At 61.7% G+C, this 22889-nt stretch overlaps 1 protein-coding gene across 2 annotated transcripts; it reads right to left on the bottom strand.

Annotated features, from left to right (window-relative positions):
* Positions 1-12976: 12976 nt before the first annotated feature.
* Positions 12977-21907, bottom strand: LOC128312038 (uncharacterized). Of its 2 annotated transcripts, XR_008290808.1 has the most exons (5): positions 21666-21900; positions 18925-19297; positions 15394-17391; positions 13726-13975; positions 12977-13418 (listed from the first exon to the last, which is right to left on the bottom strand). XR_008290808.1 is itself a non-coding variant. In XM_053204346.1 (4 exons), the coding sequence occupies exons 2-4, from the start codon at positions 19128-19130 to the stop codon at positions 17057-17059; spliced, it is 723 nt and encodes a 240-aa protein (XP_053060321.1). In that variant the 5' UTR covers positions 19131-19297; positions 21666-21907; the 3' UTR covers positions 14019-17056. The 2 variants fall into 2 exon arrangements, 1 of the variants encoding a protein (XP_053060321.1); XM_053204346.1 differs by lacking the exons at positions 12977-13418; positions 13726-13975 and adding an exon at positions 18274-18455 and having other exon boundaries at positions 14019-17391; positions 21666-21907.
* Positions 21908-22889: the final 982 nt, after the last annotated feature.

The raw sequence follows: 22889 nt of genomic DNA, 5'->3' as shown, positions 1-22889 counted from the left end.
CCTCACTTGGCTTGGTCCTAAGCTGCCGGACGAGCCCGCTGATCCCAGCGAGACCACATGGCTGTCACCAGAAGTCCTCAGTGAACCCCTCCCTGCTCCAGTCAGCTCCATGCGAGCAGGAACTAGGTTGGCTCATTGCTCTGAGTCCAAGTCCCCAGAACCTTCCTGCAATGTAGTGGACGTTTACCTTTTCTTGAATAACCAGATGAATTGATATGCGTCAGGTGCTGTCATTGACAGAAACCGCTTCTGTCCTTGTTCCTTTGTGGGTGCGTCCATGCCTGCCCTCAGCACCCTGTCTGCTCCCCGCTGTGTGCACGCACCTGGATCCCAAACGTGAGCCCCGGACCCCACCCAGGAGGTGGTACGGCCTCTCACCCACAGCCAGCAAGGGGGGGCACCGTCCCCATGGCCCTCCTCCCCCTAAGAAGACACGTAAGCCATATTCACCAAGGTTTTTAACCATCGTACACACTCACACACACACACAGAGCGAAGGGTGGGGGCCCTGGAGGACCCGCACACGTATGTGTCCTGCACCTCCCGCCGCCCCTGTGCTTTTGTGGGTTTGCTCTGGTTCTCTCGGATCCTCCTCCCGGCTCCCTTGAAGGCGACAGGTCTCCGCCCGAGTCCCTGGGGCACCCACCCACCTCTCCTCTTGGGAAGACGTGCAAATGCGCACCCTGCATTTCCTCCCATCTTCCTCTCGCCTCCCAGACTTCGGTCGTCAGATTTGGGAGTCGAGAACACCCCTTGTGTCTTCCCTCACCTGTCCTTCCACCCAGCACTTCCCAGGCCGGCCCCGAGGCTGTCCTCGGGCTGGATTCGTCTCCTGGGAGGTGGGGGTCAGGGGACAGAGGGCAGACGGTGCCGGTGGGGCAGGAGAGGGCCGTGGCCCACACGCCGAGTGCCGGCTTGTCTGCCAGGGCCCCCGGGCTGGGTGAGCCCCGCCGGCTCTCCTCTTTCTTCCCGGGAGGCGTCCTTGTCCTGAACGGGCACCAGGGAACCTGAGTGAAGAGACCACTTTGCTTTGAGACGAGGGGCGGTGTGGCAAGGGGTGCAGAAGACGTTGGCCTTGGATGGGGAAAGCGAGGCCGGCCACGCACCGCTGTCCCGTTCAGGTCCCTCTGGCACCTGAGTGCACCTGTAGCCGGAGGGGCTGGTTCTTGGCAGGCTGGCCGTGTCCCCTGGTGCCCCCGGTCCCTCCTCTCTGCCTGAGGACTCTCTCCCAGAGACTGGAGCCCATCACAGCTGTCTCTGGGGACCTCTGCTTCCTCATCTTGTCACCTGGGCGGCCGGTCCCCAGAGCAGAAACCCGCCCCTCTGAAGGTGACCACCGCTGCCTCCCTCGGGTCTCACTTGCCCGAGTCCCTCCCCGGGACACCCTGCAACTCTGACGCCTGTTCCCATGGGGGCCGCCTCCCTTGGACTGGGACGGGTCTGATCTCCATGCCGGGGAAAGCACTGGCTTTGGTGCAAAATTTGGCCCAGAGGCCTGTGAACCTTCTGGCCCTGGGTCGTGAGGGATGCTCTCCCCTCTGTGGTGTGACCGTCCGGCCTTCTGCATCTCCCGGTTTCTGTTTGGGCCACGGGAGGACCAGCCCTGTCCTGGCTGGCGTCAGACTGTGGCGTCACAGCACGCACAGGGGTCTCTATCTCCGACACGTGCCCTCTTTTACTGACACAGCCTCTCGTATCCTCGTGACATCCCCCCCCTCCCCGCTGGAAGGCCCGTGTGACCGGTTCTGAGGGAGAGAATATAACGATGGGTGTCTCTTCCAAGCTGGTTCATGAAAGCCTGTGGTGTCTCCGGCGTCCTTTTCTCCCGGGTTCATTCTCTGTCTCTGTGTCAGTGTGTGTGTCTGTGTGTGTGTCTCTCTCTGACGAAGCAAGAGCAGATAATATGAGCTGCCCCAGGAGGCCCAGGGCCAAGAACCTGCAGAGGCTCCGGGCTGAGACACAGAGGTCCTGAGACACCCCAGTCCCAGCCGAATCCTGCCAAGAGCACGTGCCCGGTCGCGGTCTTGGAGGCGGACCCTGCCCCAGTGGAGCCTCAGCTGAGGTTGCAGCCCTGGCCTCCTGGGTGACCGTGGGGCTGAGGCCCCCAGCTGAGCCGAGCCGGGAGACTGGTACAGAAAGTGTGAGGTGGTCCAAGTAAGGTGAATGTGTCCCCCAGCACAGACAACAGCCTATCCTCCAGGCTGGGGGCTGGGCCCGCCCTCCTCCCTCCCGATCTCTGTCCGGCCACACTGGCTCCTCCTCAGCTCCTCTCCGGACAAACCCTCTGTGCCTCCGAGTCTCTGCAGCTTTGCTCGTCCCCGCAGCACACTGCTTGCAGACGTGTGCGGGACTGGCTCCTCTTGTCCTTCTGGGTCCCAGCATCAGGGCCACCCTGGAGGCCTGTGAGACCCCCCCCCCCGCCCCCCACCCAGGGGCCCCTGGCCGCCCTCTTTCACCCTTCTTCATTTCCCGACAGTGTTGGTCTTTTCTTTCACACGGATTAGCTCTTGTGCCTTGTGCACCTCCCCCTCTGGGCTGTGAGCTCCTGGAGGGCTGGGACCTCACAGGACCTTTGACTCTGGCCCCCGGGCCCAACAGCCCCTGCTCACGGTGAGAAGCACAGGAGCTGAATGCGTCCAGAGAGGATCTCAGAGTCCCTACCTGCGTCTGAGCAGCTCACGCTGTGGACATGCAGACTAATAGTAAGAGGTACATGTTGAGTTGGAGGCAGGGACGCCCAGCTTGACCCCTGAGCGTCCCTTCCCGCTCCAGAGGCTTCACTGAGCACAGTGGACACAGCCTGCCCCCTGGTGGTCAGCACCGGCATGACAGTCCCGGGCTTGGAAACCAGAAAACGAAACACACACCTCTGTTTGGATGTAGTCAAGGCAGCAGCCCTCCCTGGCCCTAGGGGGGCACAGGGGCAGGACCTGCGGGCTCCAGGGGCGATGTGAGGACTTCAGAAGCCTCCCTTGTCCCCCGTTCCACCTCTCCCGTCCCGGTGCCCCGTTCACTCCTAAGGCTTCCTCACCCCAGTCAGGGCACTACCTCTGGAAGCCCTTCCGAATGAGGTCCCGGGGCTCCGACAAGGAGGGTCTTGACCTCGGTCCCCACACCAGTGTCCGCTGCTCGGCCACGTGCTGCCCACCCAGGTCCTCGGTCCTCCAAGCCCCCAGGCTGCCCTCTGCTCAGAAGGACCTTGAGGGAGGAGAAAGCATTTTCCCAGGACCAGGAGCCTCTTGGGGCAGGGGTGGAGGTCCAGGGCCAGCAGACACGCCTGTGGGACCCTTGGCACCACGTCTATGCAGCCCACTTTACACAGGAGTAAGCTGAGGCCTGTCCCGTAGCCCCCTCCCAGTAGGGGGGTGTCTCCTTCTAGCTCCAGGCTGGTGGTGGACACAGGACCCCAAACCCCGTCTTCTCCGGGTGCCCCGGGGATGTGCCCAGCCCCAGGCAGCCCCCTGGGTACCCTGGAGACCCCGCTGGCCATCAGGCTGGCACGTCTCCCCACCCCACGTATGAGCCCTGGTCGTGCTGCTAGCCCACTGGGCGCCCCTGCCCCGTGGCAGAGCTGCCTCCAGTCCCCTTCTTCTTGCCCCGGTGTCACCTCCCCCCTCCAGGGTGTACTCCCCTTGAGCCGCTGCCGGGTGGTCAGTGTGCGTGTGTGTCTGTGTGTGTGTGTGTGTGTGTGTGTGTGTGCATGTGCTTGCCTGTACGGTCTGGGACATCCAGATATAACAGCCCCACCTCGTATGGGGTTGATAGGGATCCGACGGGATCTCAGGGGTCTCATTCCCAGGGCGAACCCCAGGGGAGGACTGAGTTTGGCCTAGGACGGAGACCCCCACTGCTTGGACTCTGCCCACCTCACGTATCCTGGGCCGGTCCCTGGCCTCAGTCTCCCACCTGGCCCTGAGGTTGGGCGTGGAGTGACGTCTGCGTGGACAGGGCCCAGGCTCTCCTCCTGGGTGGATGGAGAGGAGATGTGCCAGGCACACAGGCCTCCCTAGCAAAGGGCAGCTGGGTCTCGTGTCCTCGGCCTGGCACGGCCGTGTGCCCTCCCCGGGGGGCTCCGTGCCTCTGATTCCGTGTGCGCCCTGCCTCCAGACCGCTGCCCTGTAACCCCAAATCCTGTGAGCCCTCGGATCAGCCTCACCCCAGCCAGTGGGCTGCAGACTTGAGGGCCGGGTGGGTTGGACACGCGGGTACACGAGGGTCGCCGAATGTACCTATACCGTCCCAGCTGTCACAGACCCCACACTCCCCCCCAGGGTCCAGCTGGGTGCAAGGCCGGGGCAGGGGGCCTGGAGGAGATGGTGGACACCAAGTACGGGCAAGGAGAGGATCGGCCTGTCACCTCCCGCCTCCCCCTCCTTCTCTCCACCTCTTCCCACAGTCTTCGTGCCAGAACCCGGGACACAAGGGGCAGCCTGTCCCTGGCTGCAGCCCTGGCTGGGTCAGAGGGGTGGGAGGGAGCCCAGGAAGGAGGGGGCACATCGTGGGGATGTCTGAGTGTTGGGGGTGGTTAGAGTTGCTAGGGACTCCCCGGGGTGCTCACTGACTTCACCCCTTCTTATACATGAACTGCGGCCCCGGGATCAAGGGCACTCAGCTCTGAGTGACCAAGTCCAGCCGTGAATGGGAACGAGGGACTCAGTCTTCACCCTCATGGAGCCCTGCCCTGACCATCACAGGTCTTGTCCTGGGTTGGGATTCCCCCAGCAAGGTGACCCCCGTGCCTCCTGCTCACCTTCCTGAGATGGGAGTCCCAGACCCTATTTTCAACGAAGAAAATGAGGCTCTGACACCCACCACGTGAGCTTGTGGGTCACAGGGCTGGGACATGGCCCTATTGTGGTTTTGACCCCCAGACAATCCGACCCAAAGCCTGAGCTTGCACGGGAGCCTGCAATTGGAGGAGGCTCCAACCCCGGAGATGAGGTCGTCCTGGGTGGGGGCCATGGGAGGGGCGGTGGCAGCAGGGGCCTCTGAGGGGCCGGGGCTCCGTGGGCTCCCTGGGGGAAGAAGGCCCTAGGGAGGCCGGAGCGGGGTGAGGGGTGCCCACGGGGGAGGGCGTCTGGACCAGCTCACGCAGGGCGCCGGATGTCGGGCCAGGAGTCGGGGGTCACTGCAGGTTGGGGAGGGTGGGGATGCTCTGCCTCTGTGGCCCCCAGCTGCTGACTGTGGGGGAGACGCCGTCCCACCGCTTAGGCTGTGAGCTCGAGGGCGGGGTGGTGTCTGGGCTTCACCATCGTGTGCGGGTGCCTGCACACAGCAGCAGACAGACACGGGTGCTGACGCGTGCGGGGATGAGTGAACGGACACCGGGCTGCGGCTCCCATCTGTCGCTGTCAACAGCGGGGCCCGCGTCATGCGGCTCTGGGACGGTCCCAGTGAGTCAGCGAGATGTGAAGTGTTATTCCTCACCCGGCACACTTTGAGGGCTGAGAATCCAGCAGGGGACGGGACGGGGTGTGTGCGCATGGAGCTGACCGGAGCGGGTGCCGCTCGAGCCGGGCACAGACGCCAGAAATACGTCGCTTGCGGGTGTTCTCGTCGGCCCTCCCTCTCCGGCTGGGGACGTGGTGGCCGCCGGCCTGCGGCAGAGGGAGTAGCGGGAGAGAGCGGAGTCCACACGGCCCCCAGGCGAGGGGCAGGGGCAGCACAGAGCGGACGCGGAGGGCAGGGAGAAGAGCCCGGGGCCTGCAGCCTGCCCGTCTGGACACGCGTGTGGGCTAAGCAGGTGACCTCTAGCCGGTCAGTCCCTGGAGCCACGACACTGGGGCGTCCGAGGGCGATGCCGCGGAAAGCCAAACACCCTTTTCCCAGTTTGGTGCCGACTCAAACGCCCAGGACCCACCTGGGAGCCAGGGGAGGTGGAGGTCAGCGGTGGGATTATGGGGTGTCCCCGGGCCCATCACTGTCCTTTTTCTCATTTCTAACATCCTGTCGGAAATATGCCAGTACCTGGAACAAGGTATCACACACGATGTCTGCAAACACCCGGTTCTAGATTTTCTGAAACAAGATCCTCTACAATTAGGGTCATGGCAGACGCTGGACCCCGGCCAGCACCCCGGCGGGAGACACCGTGGCTGGCGTGCAGGGTCTGGGGCGGCAGGGCCGCCTGGCAGGGGCGGGGATGTCGGGGGACGCACATCTCCCCCGGAAACCTGCTGTGTTTCTTGGGTCTCAGCCCTCCCCGCAGCGTCTACATTTTGTATTCCACCTGAAACTGGCCCAACCTTCCGTTCCAGAATTTCACATGGCCAGGAACAGCCGGGACAGAGGAGTGAGCGCACAGGTGTTTCCTACAGCTGCTCTGGGCCAGTGCCCGCCTTTCCTGGCTTGTTTCCCAACTGTCCCTGAGGGCCTGAGGTGGAACCACATCGCTCACCCAGCCTGGGGGCAGTGTGGGCTCTCAGCAGGGCTGGAGGGTAGCAGGAGGCAGGGGGTGGGGATGCCGGAGGCACGGGTGGGGACACTCGGGCAGGACTGGGGCCCTCCAACCAGGGCTGGGGAGGAGACGCAACCTGGGGCAGGGGCAGGGAGGCTCGGGCTCAGGTCGTGGGCCTCTGTCCTCACTTAGCCGCGTCCCGGGACCCAGCCGGGAGAGCGCGCACCCCGCCCAGGAGACGCTGCTCCTCCTGGTCCCGTGTGGTGCGCGTCCATGGGGGTGTTGGAAGGGTTCCTCCAGCCGCTGTGGGGCCTCTTCGTGCGCACCGGGTATGCGCAACCTGTTGCAGGGCGACCCGTGCCCGCCCACACTTAGCAGCCCTTGCATGGGGCTCAGCCGGTGCCCAGAGTCCACTTAGGACTTTCCGGTGCTGGGGCAGGTCTGGGTGCCCTTCGACTGTCCAGCTGCCCCGGGAGACCAGGGATCCTTTGCCTGTCCCCGGGCCTTTGTCTTGCACTGTCCTTGTTTGTGTATGAAGGGACCGGCTGGAGACCTCCGTCCCTCCCTGGAGGATCGGGGACCCCCCGTCATCCAGCAGGTGAGAGGGCGGATCCTCGGCACCAAGGGGGGCACCGTCCACCACCACTGCCCTCGACCCCTTCGGGGCGCCTGGCGGCAGGGGCACACCTGAGGTCATTTTTCCTGTAATGACCTGGTAGCAGGTGCCCAGCTGTAGGTAGGGAGGCTGTGTTGGGCCTTTTCTCTACACAGAATAACGCAGATGTGCTGGTTTCCGAAGGCTCCTTTAATGCAGCTGATGTTGTCAAGGTTCACCATGAGTGCGACAAGGACCGGGAGTTCAGTCGGTCTCAAGCCTAATAATGTTCTTCAAGTCATTTTTATTGTGTAGATAGGCCGTGTTCTGTATCCACTCAGCAGTCGATGGACATTGGGGGTGTTTCTACCTTTGGGCAAGTGTGAGTGGCAATGCTGTGAATGTTCACGGTCAGGCTTTTCACAGGTTGTCATCCCTGGATCATACGGATACTCCGTGTTTACGTTTCGAAAAATGGCCACACTGTCTCCCAAAGGGCTACATCACTTTATATTTCTGCCAGCAAAGGAGGAGGACCCCAACGTCTACGGATCCTTGCCAACACTTCTTAATATCCATCTTTTCAATGACAGCCGTCCTGGTGGATGTGAACTTGTATCTCATTGTGGCCTTGATTGGATTTCCATCCTAAAGAACGATGTGGAACACTGTTGGTCACTTGTTTATCGTTTCTCGAGAAATGTCTCCTCAGCTGCATTTCCCATTTTATCTTAATTTTTTTTTTAATGTTTATTTATTTTTGAGAGAGCCAGAGACAGAATGTGAGTGGGTTAGGGGCAGAGAGAGAGGGAGACACAGAAGCAGCAGCAGGCTCCAGGCTCTGAGCGGTCAGCACACAGCCCGATGCGGGGCTCGAACTCACGAGCTATGAGATCATGACCTGAGCCGAAGTCGGACGCTCAACCGACTGAGCCACCCAGGCGCCCCTGAATTTCCCATTTTTAAATTGGATGCGCAGTTTCTTCCTATTGAGTTGTAAGATTTAATATGCATTCCACATGCAAGTCTCTTAGGATATATGTCCTTAGCCGATTCATTGTTCCATTCAGTAGGGTGCCTTCTAGCTTTCGTGATGCTGTCTTTCAGGTCACCTCCTTGTAGTGTTTCTTTTTGAGAGAGAGAGAGAAAGACAGAGTGCAAGTGGGGGAGGGGCAGAGAGAGAGGGAGACACGGAATCCGAAGCAGCTCCAGCTCTGAGCCATCAGCACAGAGCCCGATGCGGGGCTTGAACCCACGAACTGTGAGATCATGAGCTGAGCTCAAGTCGGCCGCTTGAGCGACTGGGCCCCCCGGGCGCCCCTGATTTTGTTTCACTGACGCGTGGCATTCAGTCAGTTCCGTATATACCTCGATGATTGGGTAGCTGTGTGTATGGCCGAGTGATCACACAGCAGGTCCTGTTAACGTCCATCTGCACACGTAGTTGCACATGTTTTCTTGTTACAGAGACTTTTCAGATTTACCCCTTGGCAGTTTCCACACGTGCAATGCAGTATTAACTATAGTGACCACGCGGCACATCACGTCCCTAGACTTATTTATTTTATCACCGGCAGATTGTACCTTTCGACCACCTTCCCCGGTTCGCTCGTCCCTTAGCCCCTGCCTCTGGCAACCAGCGGTGTGATCGCTCGATCTGTGAGTTCTTTGAGCTCTGTTTTTAAGATCCCACTTATAAAGGAGATATGATATTTGTTTCTCTCTGTCTCGGACTTATTTCACTTAGCATAATATCCTCGTCTGTGTTGTCACAAACGGGTTTCCTCCTTGTTTACGACTGACTAGTATTCTATGATATGTACGTTTCTGTGTGTGCACACTCCCACATCCTCTTTTTCCGTCCATCCACGTGGACGCTTGGGTTCCTTCCACGTCTTGACTCTGTAAGTAATGCTGGGGGGCGGGGGTAAGATATCTTTTGGCGTGAGTGTTTCGTTTTCTTCCTATAAATACCCGAAAGTGGAATTGCCGGGTTACATGGTGTTTCTATGTTCGATGTCTTGAGGAGCTTCCATGCTGCTTTCCGCATTGGCTGCACCAGTTTACGGTCTCGTACAATTTCTTTCTTGGTACTGTGCTTGTATCCTGCAGCCTTGCTGAACTATTTTATTACTTCTGGAAGCTTTTCTGTGTATTCTGTACGATTTCCTGTATACCCAGTCATGTGGTTTGCAAGTAGAGACGGCTTTCCTTCATTCCCTCGGACCTAGATGTCTGTTATCCCCCTTTGTTGCCTCGTCGACACGGCCGAGACCTCCGGGACAGGGTGGGCTGCAGCCGGGGCTTGGGCCTCGTCCGTCTTGCTCCTGACCTCAGGGCCAAGGCTTCCAGTCTTTTCTCCGTTCCGGGTGACGGGAGCTGTGGCTGGTTCGCGGGTGGCCTGTAGGAGGGCTCAGGAAGTTCCCTTCTGTTTCTGCTTTGAGCGTTCGTATCACGAAATGGTCTTGGATTCTGTCAAGGGTTTTCTGTACTCAGTGGCGATCGGATTTTACAGCAGATTGAAAGCCACGAAGTCGTGTCGCTTTCCCTCTTCTTCTGTGTTTCTCCCTCACACAAACACACAGAACTTCTCTGGAAGCTCATCAGGATCCGGATGGCAGCTCTTTGGTCCTGGTTAGCCTCGTTCGGGCCGCTGTGCGCCTGGGGGTGGGCCCGTTCAGAGGACTCGCCCCACAAGGGACAACTAGAAATCAAAATAGTAGTGATAATCTTCCAGGTGGTGGCTGCCTCTGGCATGCGTATGCCATAATTTCCTCTTCTCTGTCCCGACGGTAGAGTGAGAATATTTAGCATTAAAGGAGACGACTGTACGGGAAACAGAGCATGTCAAGCATGTGTACTAACGGGTAATGACCAGGAGGCAAAAACCCCTGCTCACCCCAGACGCCTGTCAGAGAGAATACAGCATCTTCTGTACTGACTTCCTTTGTGGAAGTCCACGTTCTGAAAAGACCGTTTCTGGCTTGTTTTCTGAGGCCTCGCGTCGGGAGGCCCGCTTTTCTCTTCCGGGAGTCTGGGTGCTGACGGTGTTTCTGGCCGGTCTCACGAGCGGCAGCTTGAGCCCCCAATGTGGCCTCTTCCAGGTAAGAGGGCTTGGGGGGTCACCTGTGTCCTCAGCCAGGAAAGCATCAGCCACGCACTTCTCGGCATTCCCAGGAGGTGCCCGCAGAGCCCAGTACGCAGCGCGAGGCCTGGACCGGGGAGGCACTCTGCACGCTACGTGGCGCTCGGTCTCTAAGGCCCGCGAGTGACAGAGACTCTTAAAGTGGGAACGGGAAGGCAGTTTAGCGCTGTGGTGGTTGAGGTTCTCCAGGTTAAGCTCCAAATAAAGAGAGTGAGAGAGTCATCCTCCCTCCTAACGTAGCACAGCTGTCCCACGTACAGGTCAAACCATACGAATCCTCTCCCCGAGGAGGATGCTGAGCTCTCAGGGGCTGTCCACGCTTGTCTTTGATATCCTGTGATTTACATCCTAGGATGTGAAGTGAGCCGTTATTAATGCATCTTATGTTACACGATAAGAAGACAAGGAAGGGAAGACAAGAAAGGTATTTGATATTCACACATACGGTCTACAGGTGAGGAAGACGCCCTGGGGTGGATCCTCGGGCCGGGGCTTCTCTGCGTGGCGCTGGAACGTTTTCTGGTTTGCAAAGGCACCTGGGAAGGCGCTCGTGTGGCCAATTTTCGTCCTCTTGCGGGACCAGTGCCGACCACGGTGCCGGCTCGACCCCGGCTCCAAAGCCTTCAGGGCCAGCTCTTGCCCCAGCTCTGGTACCGAATCCGGAGTCAGAGGCGTCTCCGGCACAAGCCCAGCAGCAGATAGAGCGGCAGGTACGGAGCGCGGGTCGGCTCTCTCACCTGATCCAGTGTCAAGTCCAGAGCCGTTGTTCTAACATCAGCTCATGTGAGAGACCCGGAACCACAGCCAGCTCCAGCACCGGCTCCAGGACCAGTGGAAGGGCTGGAACCAGCACAGGCACCGCGGTATCACCGGCTGCAGAGACAGAGGCAGCTCTGTCGTCAACCGACTTGCCAGGTCCGGCACCAGCCAGCTCTGGAGCCTGGGTCGGACCGACGTGCATTCCAGAGCAACGGACAAGGCGGGAGTGAACTGGACCTGGTCCTCACCGCTTCCGGCAGCACGACTAGAGCTACAGGCATCTCTAGGGCTGGAACCGGTTCCGGGATTGGATCCCCCGGGACTCTGGCACCAGCTGTGTCGCTCGCACTGGCTGCATGGCCAGCTGCAGTTCCCGGGCCAAAGCTGAAGCCGCTTCAGCACCCGCTCGGGAGCCAGAGCCAGAGCCAGAGTCTACAGCAGAAGCTCTAGCTTCAGCTCCAGAGCCATATCCGGCTGCAGAAGCAGGTCTGGGTCCTCTCTGGAGGTGCCTGCGGCTCTAGCACCTTCCCTAGAGCTGGAGCCACGTCCAGCACCGCCTCTTGCCCCAGCTGCAGAGATGGGGCCAGCTCCAGCTTCAGCCCTGGGGCCAGTCCCGGGAGTAGAGCCCCCGTTCGAGCCACAGTAGCTCCAGCACCAGCTGTGGAACTACCCATACGAGTGTCCACGCCTTCCTCAACCGCCACCGTCGTGGGGGCCGGTATGGGGCTGGGGTCAGGACGGTCCTTGCTGGGCCGGTCACCCCAGGTACCCAGGTCACTCCACTCAGAGCTCGCCTGCCCGATCCCTCCTGGAGATCATGGTCCCCGGGGCTCGGCACCCCCGTTTTCCCAAGCAAGGCTCTCAGTGGCCCAGGAGACCGTGGAGGCTGAAAGCCGAGGCTTGTACCTGACAAATGATATAAAATTTGACCCAGAAACTCCACTTGACGGCTTGTGTCTTGAAACAGGAGAGATTTATGCACACGGTTGATCCCTTGAGGAAGCTGGGAGTGAAAACTCACAAATGGCCCATGTTCCAGGGCTGGGGCGCTTTGGAAATTCTGATGTGGGGACACAGGATGCAGAGGAAGAGACTTGAGTGGCCAGCACCCAGCCCCGGGGAAAGCTGGTTCGGGAAGAGCACACACCCGGCACCCACCTCACCCCACACGCTGCACCAGAGTTTCTCCGCTGGTCCTGGGACGAGCCCTGCTGGGGAGGGTCCGTGCCTGCGGCGGTGGATGGGGGCTGCGCTCTGTGGTCCCAGAGAGGGGAGCCCGTCACACTTCTCACTGAGGATCTGCTGGGGCCTCTGCTTCCTCACATTGTCACCTGGGCTGCCGGTCCCCGGACCAGAAACCTGCCCCTCTGAAGGTGCCCAGCACTGCCTCCCTCGGGTTTCACTTGCCCGAGTCCCTCCCCGGGACGCCCCGCATCTCTGACGCCTGCTCCCGTGGGGGTCACCTCCCCTTGGAGTGGGACGTGTCTGGCCTCCATCCCGGGGAACGCACTGGCTTTGGCGCATTATTTGGCCCAGAAGCCTGTGAACCTTCTGGCCCTGGGTCATGAGGGATGCTCTCCCCGCTGTGGTGTGACCGTCCGGCCTTCTGCATCTCCTGGTTTCTGTTGGGGCCACGGGAGGACCAGCCGTGTCCTGTCTGGCTTCAGGCTGTGGTGTCACAGCATGCACAGGGGTCTCCACCCCGAGACCGTGCCCATTGTCACCGAAGGGGCCTCCATATCCCACCTAATCCTTAATCCATTGTGATTTCAATATCAAACGAGAAAAAGTCTATTTCAAACGGCCACAAAGTACAAAAATGAATCTGTCCCGTCTGAAAAGTCGGTGCAGACCCAAAGGTATCTCTTACAAGATTCCACTTGAAGGAAACCTCCAGAGTAGGTAACGGAACACGGAGAGAAAACAGACTGGGGGTTCCCAGGGGCTGGAGGGGGCACGAATGGGGAGTGAGGGCTCCGGGTACACGGTGACCCTTGGGGATCGAGATATTCTGCAGCAAAATTCTGTGGCGTGGTTCAGAGCATCGTGAGCGTACCCCGTGCTCAGGAATTGCACAACGTAAAGTAAATAAATTTTTATTGCAGATTAATGTGGATTTTAAACATACCATGAACAAATAATGTACCACCTGAAAAGTAGAGGAGAGAAAGGATAAGGGAGAAGAGGAAGAGTCATTCTGGTGGAGGGGTCGGGGACTGGGTCTGGAGCAACAATTAGAAATACAATAAACACCCCTCGAAGGCCTTTGAGCCCTTGATTTGTGGCCGGAATCCATAGGGGAACAAGGACGGTGGCCGGAACGGTGTCGGGAGCAGAAGCAGGAACCAGCTGACTCTGTTCAGGGGCCCGCTGTCCCAGCACAGGTCCCAGGTCACCTGCTGGCTCTCCGGCCCCTGCAGGGGTCGCTCCAGACTCCACCCCTGCCCGCAGAGACGCCGAGGACCCGGATGCCCTTGGGTCAGGCTCTGGGGTCGCACCGGCTTCTGCTCCTGCCCCGGACTCTTGAGAAGGAAACATAGTGGTGGTTGCAGCGGCTCCAAGGCCTCAGGGTGAGAGGAGGGAAGGCTCCCCTCCACCCCCCACCCAGCGACGGCCTCTCCAGGGGCCTTTGCAGACACACAACTCACCCCAGAGCCTCCCCGAGAAGCCGCGGCCAGGGACCCACACCAGGACCTCTGCCCCCTGCAGTCCGCAACCCGGGCTCTCAGTCTGCTCCTGGCCCCACACCAGCCCCCGGGGGCTCCTCCCTGCGTGGCCCAGCACCGCCCTGGTCCCATGAACACACATCTCCCACCCCAGCCTTCTCACCCTCGGGCTCTGGCTCCGGAGGCTCTGGGTCCTGATCCCACGACCCGTGAACCAGGACCCTGTGGGCGGGCCGGGGCGGTGAAGGAGGCCTTCCCAGGCCACCTCCAGGCTCTGCTTCCCAAGACCTCCGTGCGGCCACTCTCTCCCTGGGTCCAGGGTGGCCCTCCTGGGAGACGGGGCACACGCTCAACTCTGTAGGGCAGGTGTATCGGGATTCGGCCAGACGTTTCCCGATTTCATCGGTCGATTTCTGTAAAGACAGTGACCCGCGGCCATCCCGGAGACATCACAGCCGTGCCCGGCCATCCTCAGTGTCCTTCCACCCTCTCCACTGTGGCTCCCAGATTGGACACAGACCTGAGTGTGCATAGACCTGTGCCTGGGACACAGTCACATCCACCTACAGGGCTCGGGATGAACATCGGGGACAAGAGGGCCACCCCAGCACACCCTGTCCCTCCCAACCAGCCTTGACCGAGTGTGAGCCTGACCCGCCCCCCCAGGCATCTGACCCCTTCATCAGCCTGCACCTGCTCGGGTGGACCCTCCACACACGACCCCTCCATCCACACAGACACACAGACACACACACACACACACACACACACACACACACACGGGGGGACATGGGGCCGCACAGGTCAGATCAGAGCGGTGTCGGGCTGGACTGGCTGTCTCTGGGTCTCCCTGTGTTACCTTTGGGTCCCTGCGAGCTAGAGACCTGAGGCGTCCTGTGCACGACCTGACCCACTGTCTCCAGCGTCGGGAAGCGTCGCTGCCACTGGCTCCCCTGAGCCGGCAGCCGCGAAACACGGGCACACAACAGGAGAACATGTTCGTCAGGTGAAGGTGTCCCAACGAATGAGCCCAGTCGGGCGCTGTCTCCAGAACGTGGGTGCCTGGTGACCCGGGTTCTGAGTTCAATTGGGCTCTGTGACCAGGGAGGTGAGGTCACTTCCTGGGGTCCCCTTACCCGGCTTCCTGCTCCTACAAGAGCCCCTCCCAGGCTGCAAAGGGCTCCCCTCCACCCCATGCCCTGTCCCTACAGTGACACCAACACAGCCCAGGCACGTCCCCGCGAGGCCTGGGGCAGCCGGTGCCACGGCTTTGGGGCCACAGAGCTGGGTTCAGACCTGGGCTTTCCTCCTGACCAGTGCTGGGACCCTGCACAGACCCCGTGCCTCCTGGGGCCCCCCCGTCTCCCCATCTGCACAGTGGGGTCCTTGTGGCATCTACTTGTAGGGGCGCCATCAGGGAGCCACCTGTAGACACGTCCTGTGCCTGCTATCCCATGAGGCTCGTGGGCACATGTGGCCGTGGAGGATGAGGAAGGGGTGCGCCTGGCACGGAACACAGGAGAGGGCAGAGTGGAGTCTCCTTGAGGTCATGGCCTTCTGCTCAGCCCAGACCCTGGTGTGTGCTGACCACTAGGGCACCTGGACCCCAGCTGCCGGCAGGGCTCGGGGACGGTCACCAGAATGTGTCCCTGTGTCCTGTAGCTCTACACAACTCACCCTGTCCCTCCCAGTCACCCTTGACCTGGGGTGCGGACATGACCCTCCCATCAGCCTGCTCCTGCTCTGGGTGGCTTCCCCCCCACGTCCCATCCTTACAAGCACACACAGCCTCACACACACTCACAGACACAGGGAAGCTCGTGCGACTCACCAGTCGGATCAGGGCCGTGTCAGGCTAGACCGGCCAGTCCTGGGCCTCCCGGTGTCACCTTTGCGTCCCTCCGGGCACGTGACCAGAGGCTTCGGGGGTGAGCCCGGACCCACCGACTGCAAGTGGGAAAAGGCTCTCCCTGTGGGCTTTCCTGAGACCACAGCCTCGAGATATCAGGACACAGCATGAGAACACGTTGCGCATTCGAAGGTCTCCAACCACGGGAGCTGAGTGGGGTGCTTCTCTAGAATGAGGGTGCCTGTGATACACACGGGGGCATCTTGGGGATCCCCTGGCCATCGGCCTGGCGTGGCTCCCCTCATGGGCATGTTCCCTGGAGACAATGTCCCCGCCCCACACCACTTTCCTCCCCCACCGCCTGTCACCTCCAGGATCCACTCATCCTTTGACCCCCACGCGGGTGATTAGTTACTGGGGGGCGGGGGACTGTGTTTCCATGCAATTGCGTGGACCTGTGCCCACTCGGGGATGCCCAGAGGAAAGGACCCCACATGGGATGGGTTCAGTGGTCCTCCAGGATCTTAGAGGCTCTCATTCCCTCGAAAACCGCATGGGAAAGTGAAGCCCTGGCCTAGGAGCCCGAAACCTCCCCCAGCCCCTCTAGGCTCTGCTCACCTGGTGGGTCCCTGGCCAGTCCCTGCCTCTCCTGGCCTCAGTTTCCCGACTGTTCCATGAGCGCTTGGAGGAGGAGCTGCACCAGTCCGGCTAGAGTGGCCCCTGGCTCCCACCTTTGGGCAGGATGTGGCGCGGGAGCCTTGGGGGCGGGGAGGTGCTCCCACCAAAGGTCGAGGCAGGTGGAGCCCGCGCAGGTGCACCAGGACCATGGGACTGCGTGCACGGGACCACCTCGCGGCAGGAGCCCACGACACCTGGGGTCGCACGTATCCGATCTCCACCGCCTGCTCAGTGACCCTCATATCCTCTTAGGCCTGGGGCCACGGCCACTCCACCCAGGCAGGGCGGCTGGACACAGCGGGTAGGGAGACACGGGGGCAAGAGGGAAACGAGACAGGCCCCCACCCTCCTGACCTGGCCCCCACACTCCACTCCACTGTTCATCCGGGCGCCTGGCTGAGCAGGGGGAGGGGGAGGTGGACACCAGTCTGGGCAGGGAGAGGTCAGGCCGCCTTTCCTTCCTCCCCATCCCCTCCCCCTGCCTTCCCTAGAGCCCCCTCCCCCCACAAGCTCCCCCACTTCGGACACCTTCGCCTCCCTGCTTTCATCTCCCACACACCCATCAGAGGTCGGAGCCACCGACCCCATCTTCAAAAAGAGCACCGAGGTCCCAGAAGCTGGCATAGAGCTTGCGTGTCACAGGACTCTGACGTGGCCCCGCTGTGGGTGTGAACCCGGGTCACTCTGACCCGAAGCCTGGGTTTCTCAGGACCCCGAGGAGGTGACCTCTGAAGCCAGCCTTAGAGATGAGGGTGTTCTGGATGGGAGCCATGGAGCGGGGCGGTGGTAGCAGGGGGCTCAAGGGGCAGGGATGGTGGGCTCCCTGGGGGAGGAAAACACTAGGGAGGGGGGAGGGGAACACCCTGGGGAGGGCATCTGGCCCAGTTCACTCTGGGCTCGGACGTCAGGTAAGGAACGGGGGTAACCGCAGCTTGCCAGGCGCAGGGGACGTGACCAGGCAGTGTCGTCAGAGCCACGGCACCCTAGATGTGGAGGGAGCTCGAGGGCTTGGTATTTGCCCCCAGGCAAGCATGGATTCCCAGGCACCGGCCTGGGAGGATGATGTCGCCTCAGTCTCCTCTGTAGAGCAGAGCAGGTCGTCGCTTCCTCCCGGGGCTGGATTCCCCGGCAGGTCCAGAGATGGTCTCCTGTCAGAGGAGTTGTTCAAGTGAGGTCTGTACCCGGAGAGGTCTCGGAGAGGGGACCAAGGGACGTGCCCCCTGCCAGCTCGGCGGATGCTCTCGTCCAAGCTGCCGATCCTCACTTCCAGGCCGGCACCGGTGATGCGGTGTCGCCTGCCGGCTTGGGGGACAGGGGCAGTGAGGAGCTGTGCTTGCGGACCCTGAGAGACAGAGCTCGTGAGGGCCCAAGGCTGCCCCGGGGCGTGTGGCGGCTGAGGCTGAGCTGAAACCCGAGGTCTCTGGGAAGGACCAGGAGGACAGCCCGTGCCCTGGGGTCTCTGCGGGGGACTGGGAGGACAGCCTGGGCCCTGGGGTCTCCGGGAGGGACCGGGAGGACAGCCTGGGCCCTGGGGTCTCCGGGAGAGACTAGGAGGACAGCTTGAGCCCTGGGGTCTCTGGGGGGGACTGGAAAGACAGTCCGGTCCCTGGGGTCCCTGGGGGTACCGGGAGGTCAGCCAGGCATTGGGGTCTCCAGGAGGGACCGGGGGGACAACCCAGGCCCTGGAGTCTCCGGGAGGGACTGGGAGGAAATCCTGGGACCTGGGGCTCCTGGGGGGACCTGGAGGACAGCCCGGGCCCTGGGTTCTCTGGGGCGTGGGGGGGGACTGGGAGGACAGTCCAGGCCCTGAGGTCTCTGGGAAGGACAGGGCTCCAAACTGAGACTCACAAGCTGCCGAAGCAACTTCCTGCCAAGTTTTCAGCGAAACCGCCTCTCAGTGTATATGGTGAATTCGGGGGCTCTCACATTCAAGTGCAGAGTCACAGCCAGTATAACCCGCTGACCCCCTACCCTCGCCAGGGAAATAGTCACCGGGAAGAGCTCTCTGGGCTGGGGGAGCATTCCTCCCATTTCTCCTGGCCTGGGGGACCCCAGAGAACGTCTCCATTGTTCTCTGCCTCCATTGTTCTCTTTCCCTCCAAGGGAGGAGCTGCCCCGAGCACCCGTGCACCCTGGGTGTCCCCGCCCCTGGGTCCCCACTGCTGAGAAAGAGGCCACAGTGACCTGTGTCAGGAGTCTGGTCGGCCACCGCTCCTGGGGCCATGCCAGGCCCTGGTGACTGGATGGAAAGGCTGGATGGCTTTGGGGGCGGGGCCTCACTGGCGTCCCCTCTCCCCTTCCCCACTGCGGTCTGCGATCCGGGCCCTGTACGGGTGCTCCATCCATCACCGGTACCCGCCTTGTTCCTGCCATGGGAGTGATCGCTCTGCATCACCCATTTCACACAGCAGGAGAGTGAGGCCCAGAGAAGGGAGGCAGGTGTTTTTGGGCACAGGGCTGGTCAGCAGAGAGCTGGAATACCACCTCCGGAGCCCCGCCAGCCCGGGCAGGGCCCCCCCCGAGTCGAGGGTGATCCTTCCCCTTGTGCCTGGCCACTCATTCTTCCCAGACCTTGACGGTGGCCTGTTCCTTTTGGCCACAGATATTGCTGGCCGACCAGGAGGGAGTCCAGCTGGTAGGACAGGTCTAACTACAGGACACAGGGACACCTGTGAGCTACCAGGAGCCACATTGTGGTCTCTGTCCCCGAGCCTGCCCGGCAGCTGGGGTCCAGGTGCCCTAGGGGTCTGCACACACCTGGGTCTGGGCTGAGCAGGAGGCCATGACCTCAAGGAGCCTCCACTCGGCCCTCTCCTGGCTCCTGTCCGGTCTCACCTGTCCTCCCTGAGGGGCTCCAGGGCCCGGATCCAGGCCCCTGAGGGCTGCTCGGGCTCCAGCCGCGAAAGATGTAGAGCCTGTGGAACAGCTGGACCTCTTGGGGCTGGAGGGAGGGCCGGCCACCCACGGGCCTTGGCTGGGGAGGATGAGGGCCTCTTGGGGTGAGGAAGAGGCCGGGACCTGCTCCCGGGGTCACGGCTCATGTATACAAAGGGCTGAAATCACTGAGTGCCCGGGGGATGGCCAGTTACAGTGGCCCCCCGACACTTGGTCATCCTGGAGGTGGCCCCCGGCCTCCCTGGGCAGCTTGCCACCCTCTGACTCCACCCAGGGCTGCAGCCAGGCACAGGCTGGACCTCTGTCCAAGGTCCTGCCAGGAAGACAAGGCGGAAGGAGGAAAGGAGAAGGGGAAGGGGCGGACCGACTTCGCCCTGCCCTGAGTCGGCCTCCACTGCTGCCTCCAGGAGCCCTGGCCCAGCCATGGCCCAGGGTCAAGCACCTGGACCCCGGGGTGGAGTCTGCGGTCCAGGCCAGCCGGGTGGGATGGGTGTAGTCACTGGCCGTCGTGTCCCCAGATGTCCAACCCACCTGGCCTCGCACCCTGAGGCTTGCCTGGATGGGGAGGGCATGGTTCTGGGGCTCAGGAAGGTTGGGGTTCCAGAGTAGTTGGCGGAGGTGGGAACATGGGGGACCAGCCAGGTGGGGAGCGATCGGATTCATGCACGTCAGCGTCACCTCTGGATCATCCACAGGTGCTGAGTGCCGGTCCCTGGGCATACCTGGCCATGACACAGACCCGGCTGACCCTGGAGAGGGAGGCCTGTGTCCCCGGGGCACCTCCCATCCACCTACCCCGGGGGCGAGCCTGGGCCACGGCCACGCTGAGGCACTTTCCCGTCTGACCCTCAGGGACAGGGGGGACACTGAGGTCAGGAGAGGCAAGGACTGGCCTAGGACAAGTGAGGTGTGCAGGGTCCAAGGAGCAGGGCTGGTCTCGAATCCTAGGCCAGCCTCTACCCCCCATGGGGTTCTCCCTGGGAATGAGAGCCCCTGAGATGCTCGGGGGTCCCTATGCACCCCATCCGTGTGAGGCTGTGACCTCTGGGCATCTCCAGAAAGGCACGTGCACACACACACACACACACACACACACACACACATATTCTGACCGTCCAACTGGAGATCAGAGGGGAGTCCACACTGGGAGGGGGTGGGTAATACGGGGGAAAGAAGAGAAAGGCTGGAGGCAGTGGGGCCATGGGGCAGGGACATCAGGATTCCTGGCAATAGCTCGGGACCCACCACATAGGGAGGGGATATGTGCCGGCTGAGGGTCAGGGGGTCCACAAGTGTCCGGGGGGATTGACAGGAACTAAGGTAGAACGGGGTCTGGGGTCCTGTGTCCACCACGCTGAGCCCATGGAACTAGGAAGTGTGGATGGGGCTACGGCACAGAAGGACTCAGCTTCCTCCTCCTAAACTGGGCTGCGTCGACAGTGTCCCAAGGGTCCCACAGGCTCATAGACGACTCTGTGTCCTGGGATCTTCATCCCTGGCCCTCTGTTCTCCCCTCCTGGGAAAATGCTTCCTACTCCCTCAAGGTCCTTTGGAGTGGAGGGCAGCCTGGCCGCCTGGAGGACCGAGGACCTGGGCTTGCAGCACGTGGCCGAGCAGCGGACCCTGGTGTGGGGACCGAGGTCAAGACCCTCCTTGATGGAGCCTCGGGTCCTCATTAGGAACTAGTTCCCCAGGCAGCGCCCTGGCTGGGCCGAGGAGGCCTCATGAGGGAGCTGAGCACCGGGCCTAGGGAGCGACACGGGCCACAAGGGAGGCTTCTGAGGGTTGTCACCTGGACCCTGGAGCCCACAGGACCTGCGTCTATGAGACACAAAGAGAGAGACAGAGTCCGAGGCAGAGACAGAGAATGGACCCATGAGAGAGGAAACCAGAAATTCCATGCATCGGCCCAGAAATGACACCTGGTCATCATATTCTAGCCCTTAGAACCTGGTCACACGGGGCCGTCCACCCAGGAGGGGAGGGGTTGACAGAAGCACGTGGGACCAGGATTTGGGAAGGCGGGGAGCCACAGTGGGGACCGCCCATCACGTAGGCCCAGACCAGGCTCTGGGACCTGAGCCCAAATGCAATGGGGCCCCTGGAGTGCATGTCCGGAGGGCACAGGGTCTGAACGAGTTCACCTCCACCTTCCCCCGGGCCTGGGACTCAGGCAGGAGGGGTGGCTGTACCTGGACCCGGTGCAGACCCAGGCCCACGTGAGTGTGTTCTGTGCCAGGCCCACCCCTTCCTCGTCCTTCCACGATCACGTGTGCCCACGAGCTTCATGGGATAGCAGGCACGGGACGTGTCTACAGGTGGCTCCCTGATGGTAACCCTACAAGTGGATGCCAGAAGGACCCCACTGCGCAGATGGGTGACCGGGGGCCACGGGAGGCACAATGTAGGGTCCCAGCACTGGTCAGGGGGAAAACCGAGGTCTGAACCCAGCTCTGTGGCCCCAAAGACGCGGCACCTGCTGCACCAGGCCTCGCGGGGACGTGTCTGGGCTGTGTTGGTGTCACTGAAGGGACAGGGCATGGGGTGGAGGGGAGCCCTTTGCAGCCTGGGAGGGGCTCTTGTAGGAGCAGGAAGCCGGGTAAGGGGACCCCAGGAAGTGACCTCACCTCCCTGGTAACAGACCCCAACAGAACTCGGAACCCGGGTCACCAGGTACCCACGTTCTGGAGACAGCGCCCGACTGGGCTCATTCGTTGGGACACCTTTGCCTGACAAACATGTTCTCCTGTTGTGTGCCCGTGTCCCGCGGCTGCCGGCTCGGGGGAGCCCGTGGCCGCGACGCTTCCCGACCCTGGAGACATTGGGTCAGGTCGTCCACAGGACGCCTCAGGTCTCTAGCTCGCAGGGACCCAAAGGTAACACAGGAGACCCCGAGATTCCAGTCCAGCCCGACACCACTCTGATCTGACCTGTGCGGCCCCATGTCCCCTTCCGTGTGTGTGTGTGTGTGTGTGTGTGTGTGTGTGTGTGTGTGTGCGTGTGTGTGTAAGAGGGGTCGTGTGTGGAGGGCCCACCTGAGCAGGTGCAAGCTGATGAAGGGGTCAGATGCCTGGTGGGTGGGTCATGCTCACACCCCAGGTCAAGGCTGGCTAGGAGGGACAGGGTGTGCTGGGGTGGCCCTCTTGTCCCCAACGTTCATCCCGAGCCCTGTAGGTGGATGTCACTGTGCTCCGGATGCAGGTCTGTGCACACTCAGGTCTGTGTCCGATCTGAGAGCTGCAGGGGGAGAGGGCGGAAGGACACTGAGGTGGCCGGGCGGGGCTGTGATGTCTCCGGGCCATCCGCGGGTCACTGTCTTTACAGAAATCAACCGATGAAATCGGGAAACGATTGGCGGAATCTGGATTCACTCGCCCTACAGAGTTGTGCATGTGCCCCGTCTCCCTGGAGGGCCACCCTGGACCCGTGGAGAGAGTGGCCGCACTGAGGTTTGGGGAAGCAGGGCCTGGAGTTGTCCTGGGAAAGCCTCCTCCAGCACCCCGGCCCCGCCGTAAGGTCTTCGTTCACTGGTCCTGGGACCAGTACTTGGAGTCCCCGGAGTCAGAGTCCGAGGGTGAGAAGGCTGGGGGTGGGCGATGGGGGTGCACGGGGCCCGGGTGGTGCTGGGCCACCCTGGGAGGAGCCCCCGGGGGCTGGTGTGGGGCCAGGAGCGGACTGAGAGCCCCGGGCTGCGGACTGCAGGGGGGCAGAGGTCCTGGTGTGGGTTCCTGGCCGCGGCTTCTCGGGGAGGCTCTGGGGTGAGTTGTGTCTCTGCAAAGGCCCCTGGAGAGGCCGGCGCTGGGTGGGGTGGGGGACCTTCCCTCCTCTCACCCTGAGGCCTTGGAGCCGCTGCAACCATCACTCTGTTTTCTTCTCAAGAGTCCGGTGCAGGAGCAAAAGCCGGG

Source organism: Acinonyx jubatus, chromosome D4 (genome assembly GCF_027475565.1).
Source record: "Acinonyx jubatus isolate Ajub_Pintada_27869175 chromosome D4, VMU_Ajub_asm_v1.0, whole genome shotgun sequence".
In the NCBI taxonomy this organism is placed as follows: Eukaryota; Metazoa; Chordata; class Mammalia; order Carnivora; family Felidae; genus Acinonyx; species Acinonyx jubatus.
This window is presented reverse-complemented; position numbering and strand designations above follow the sequence as displayed.

Coding starts and splice junctions, on each gene's coding strand:
- LOC128312038 (XM_053204346.1), bottom strand. CDS start 19,130: ATGAGCCGTGACCCCGGGAGCAGGTCCCGGCCTCTTCCTCACCCCAAG. Junction 18,456..18,924: donor GAGCCCCTCAGGGAGGACAG/GTGAGACCGGAC, acceptor CTCCCATGGCAG/GAACAAGGCGGGTACCGGTG. Junction 17,392..18,273: donor CGACCAGACTCCTGACACAG/GTCACTGTGGCC, acceptor CTGTCCCCCAAG/CCGGCAGGCGACACCGCATC.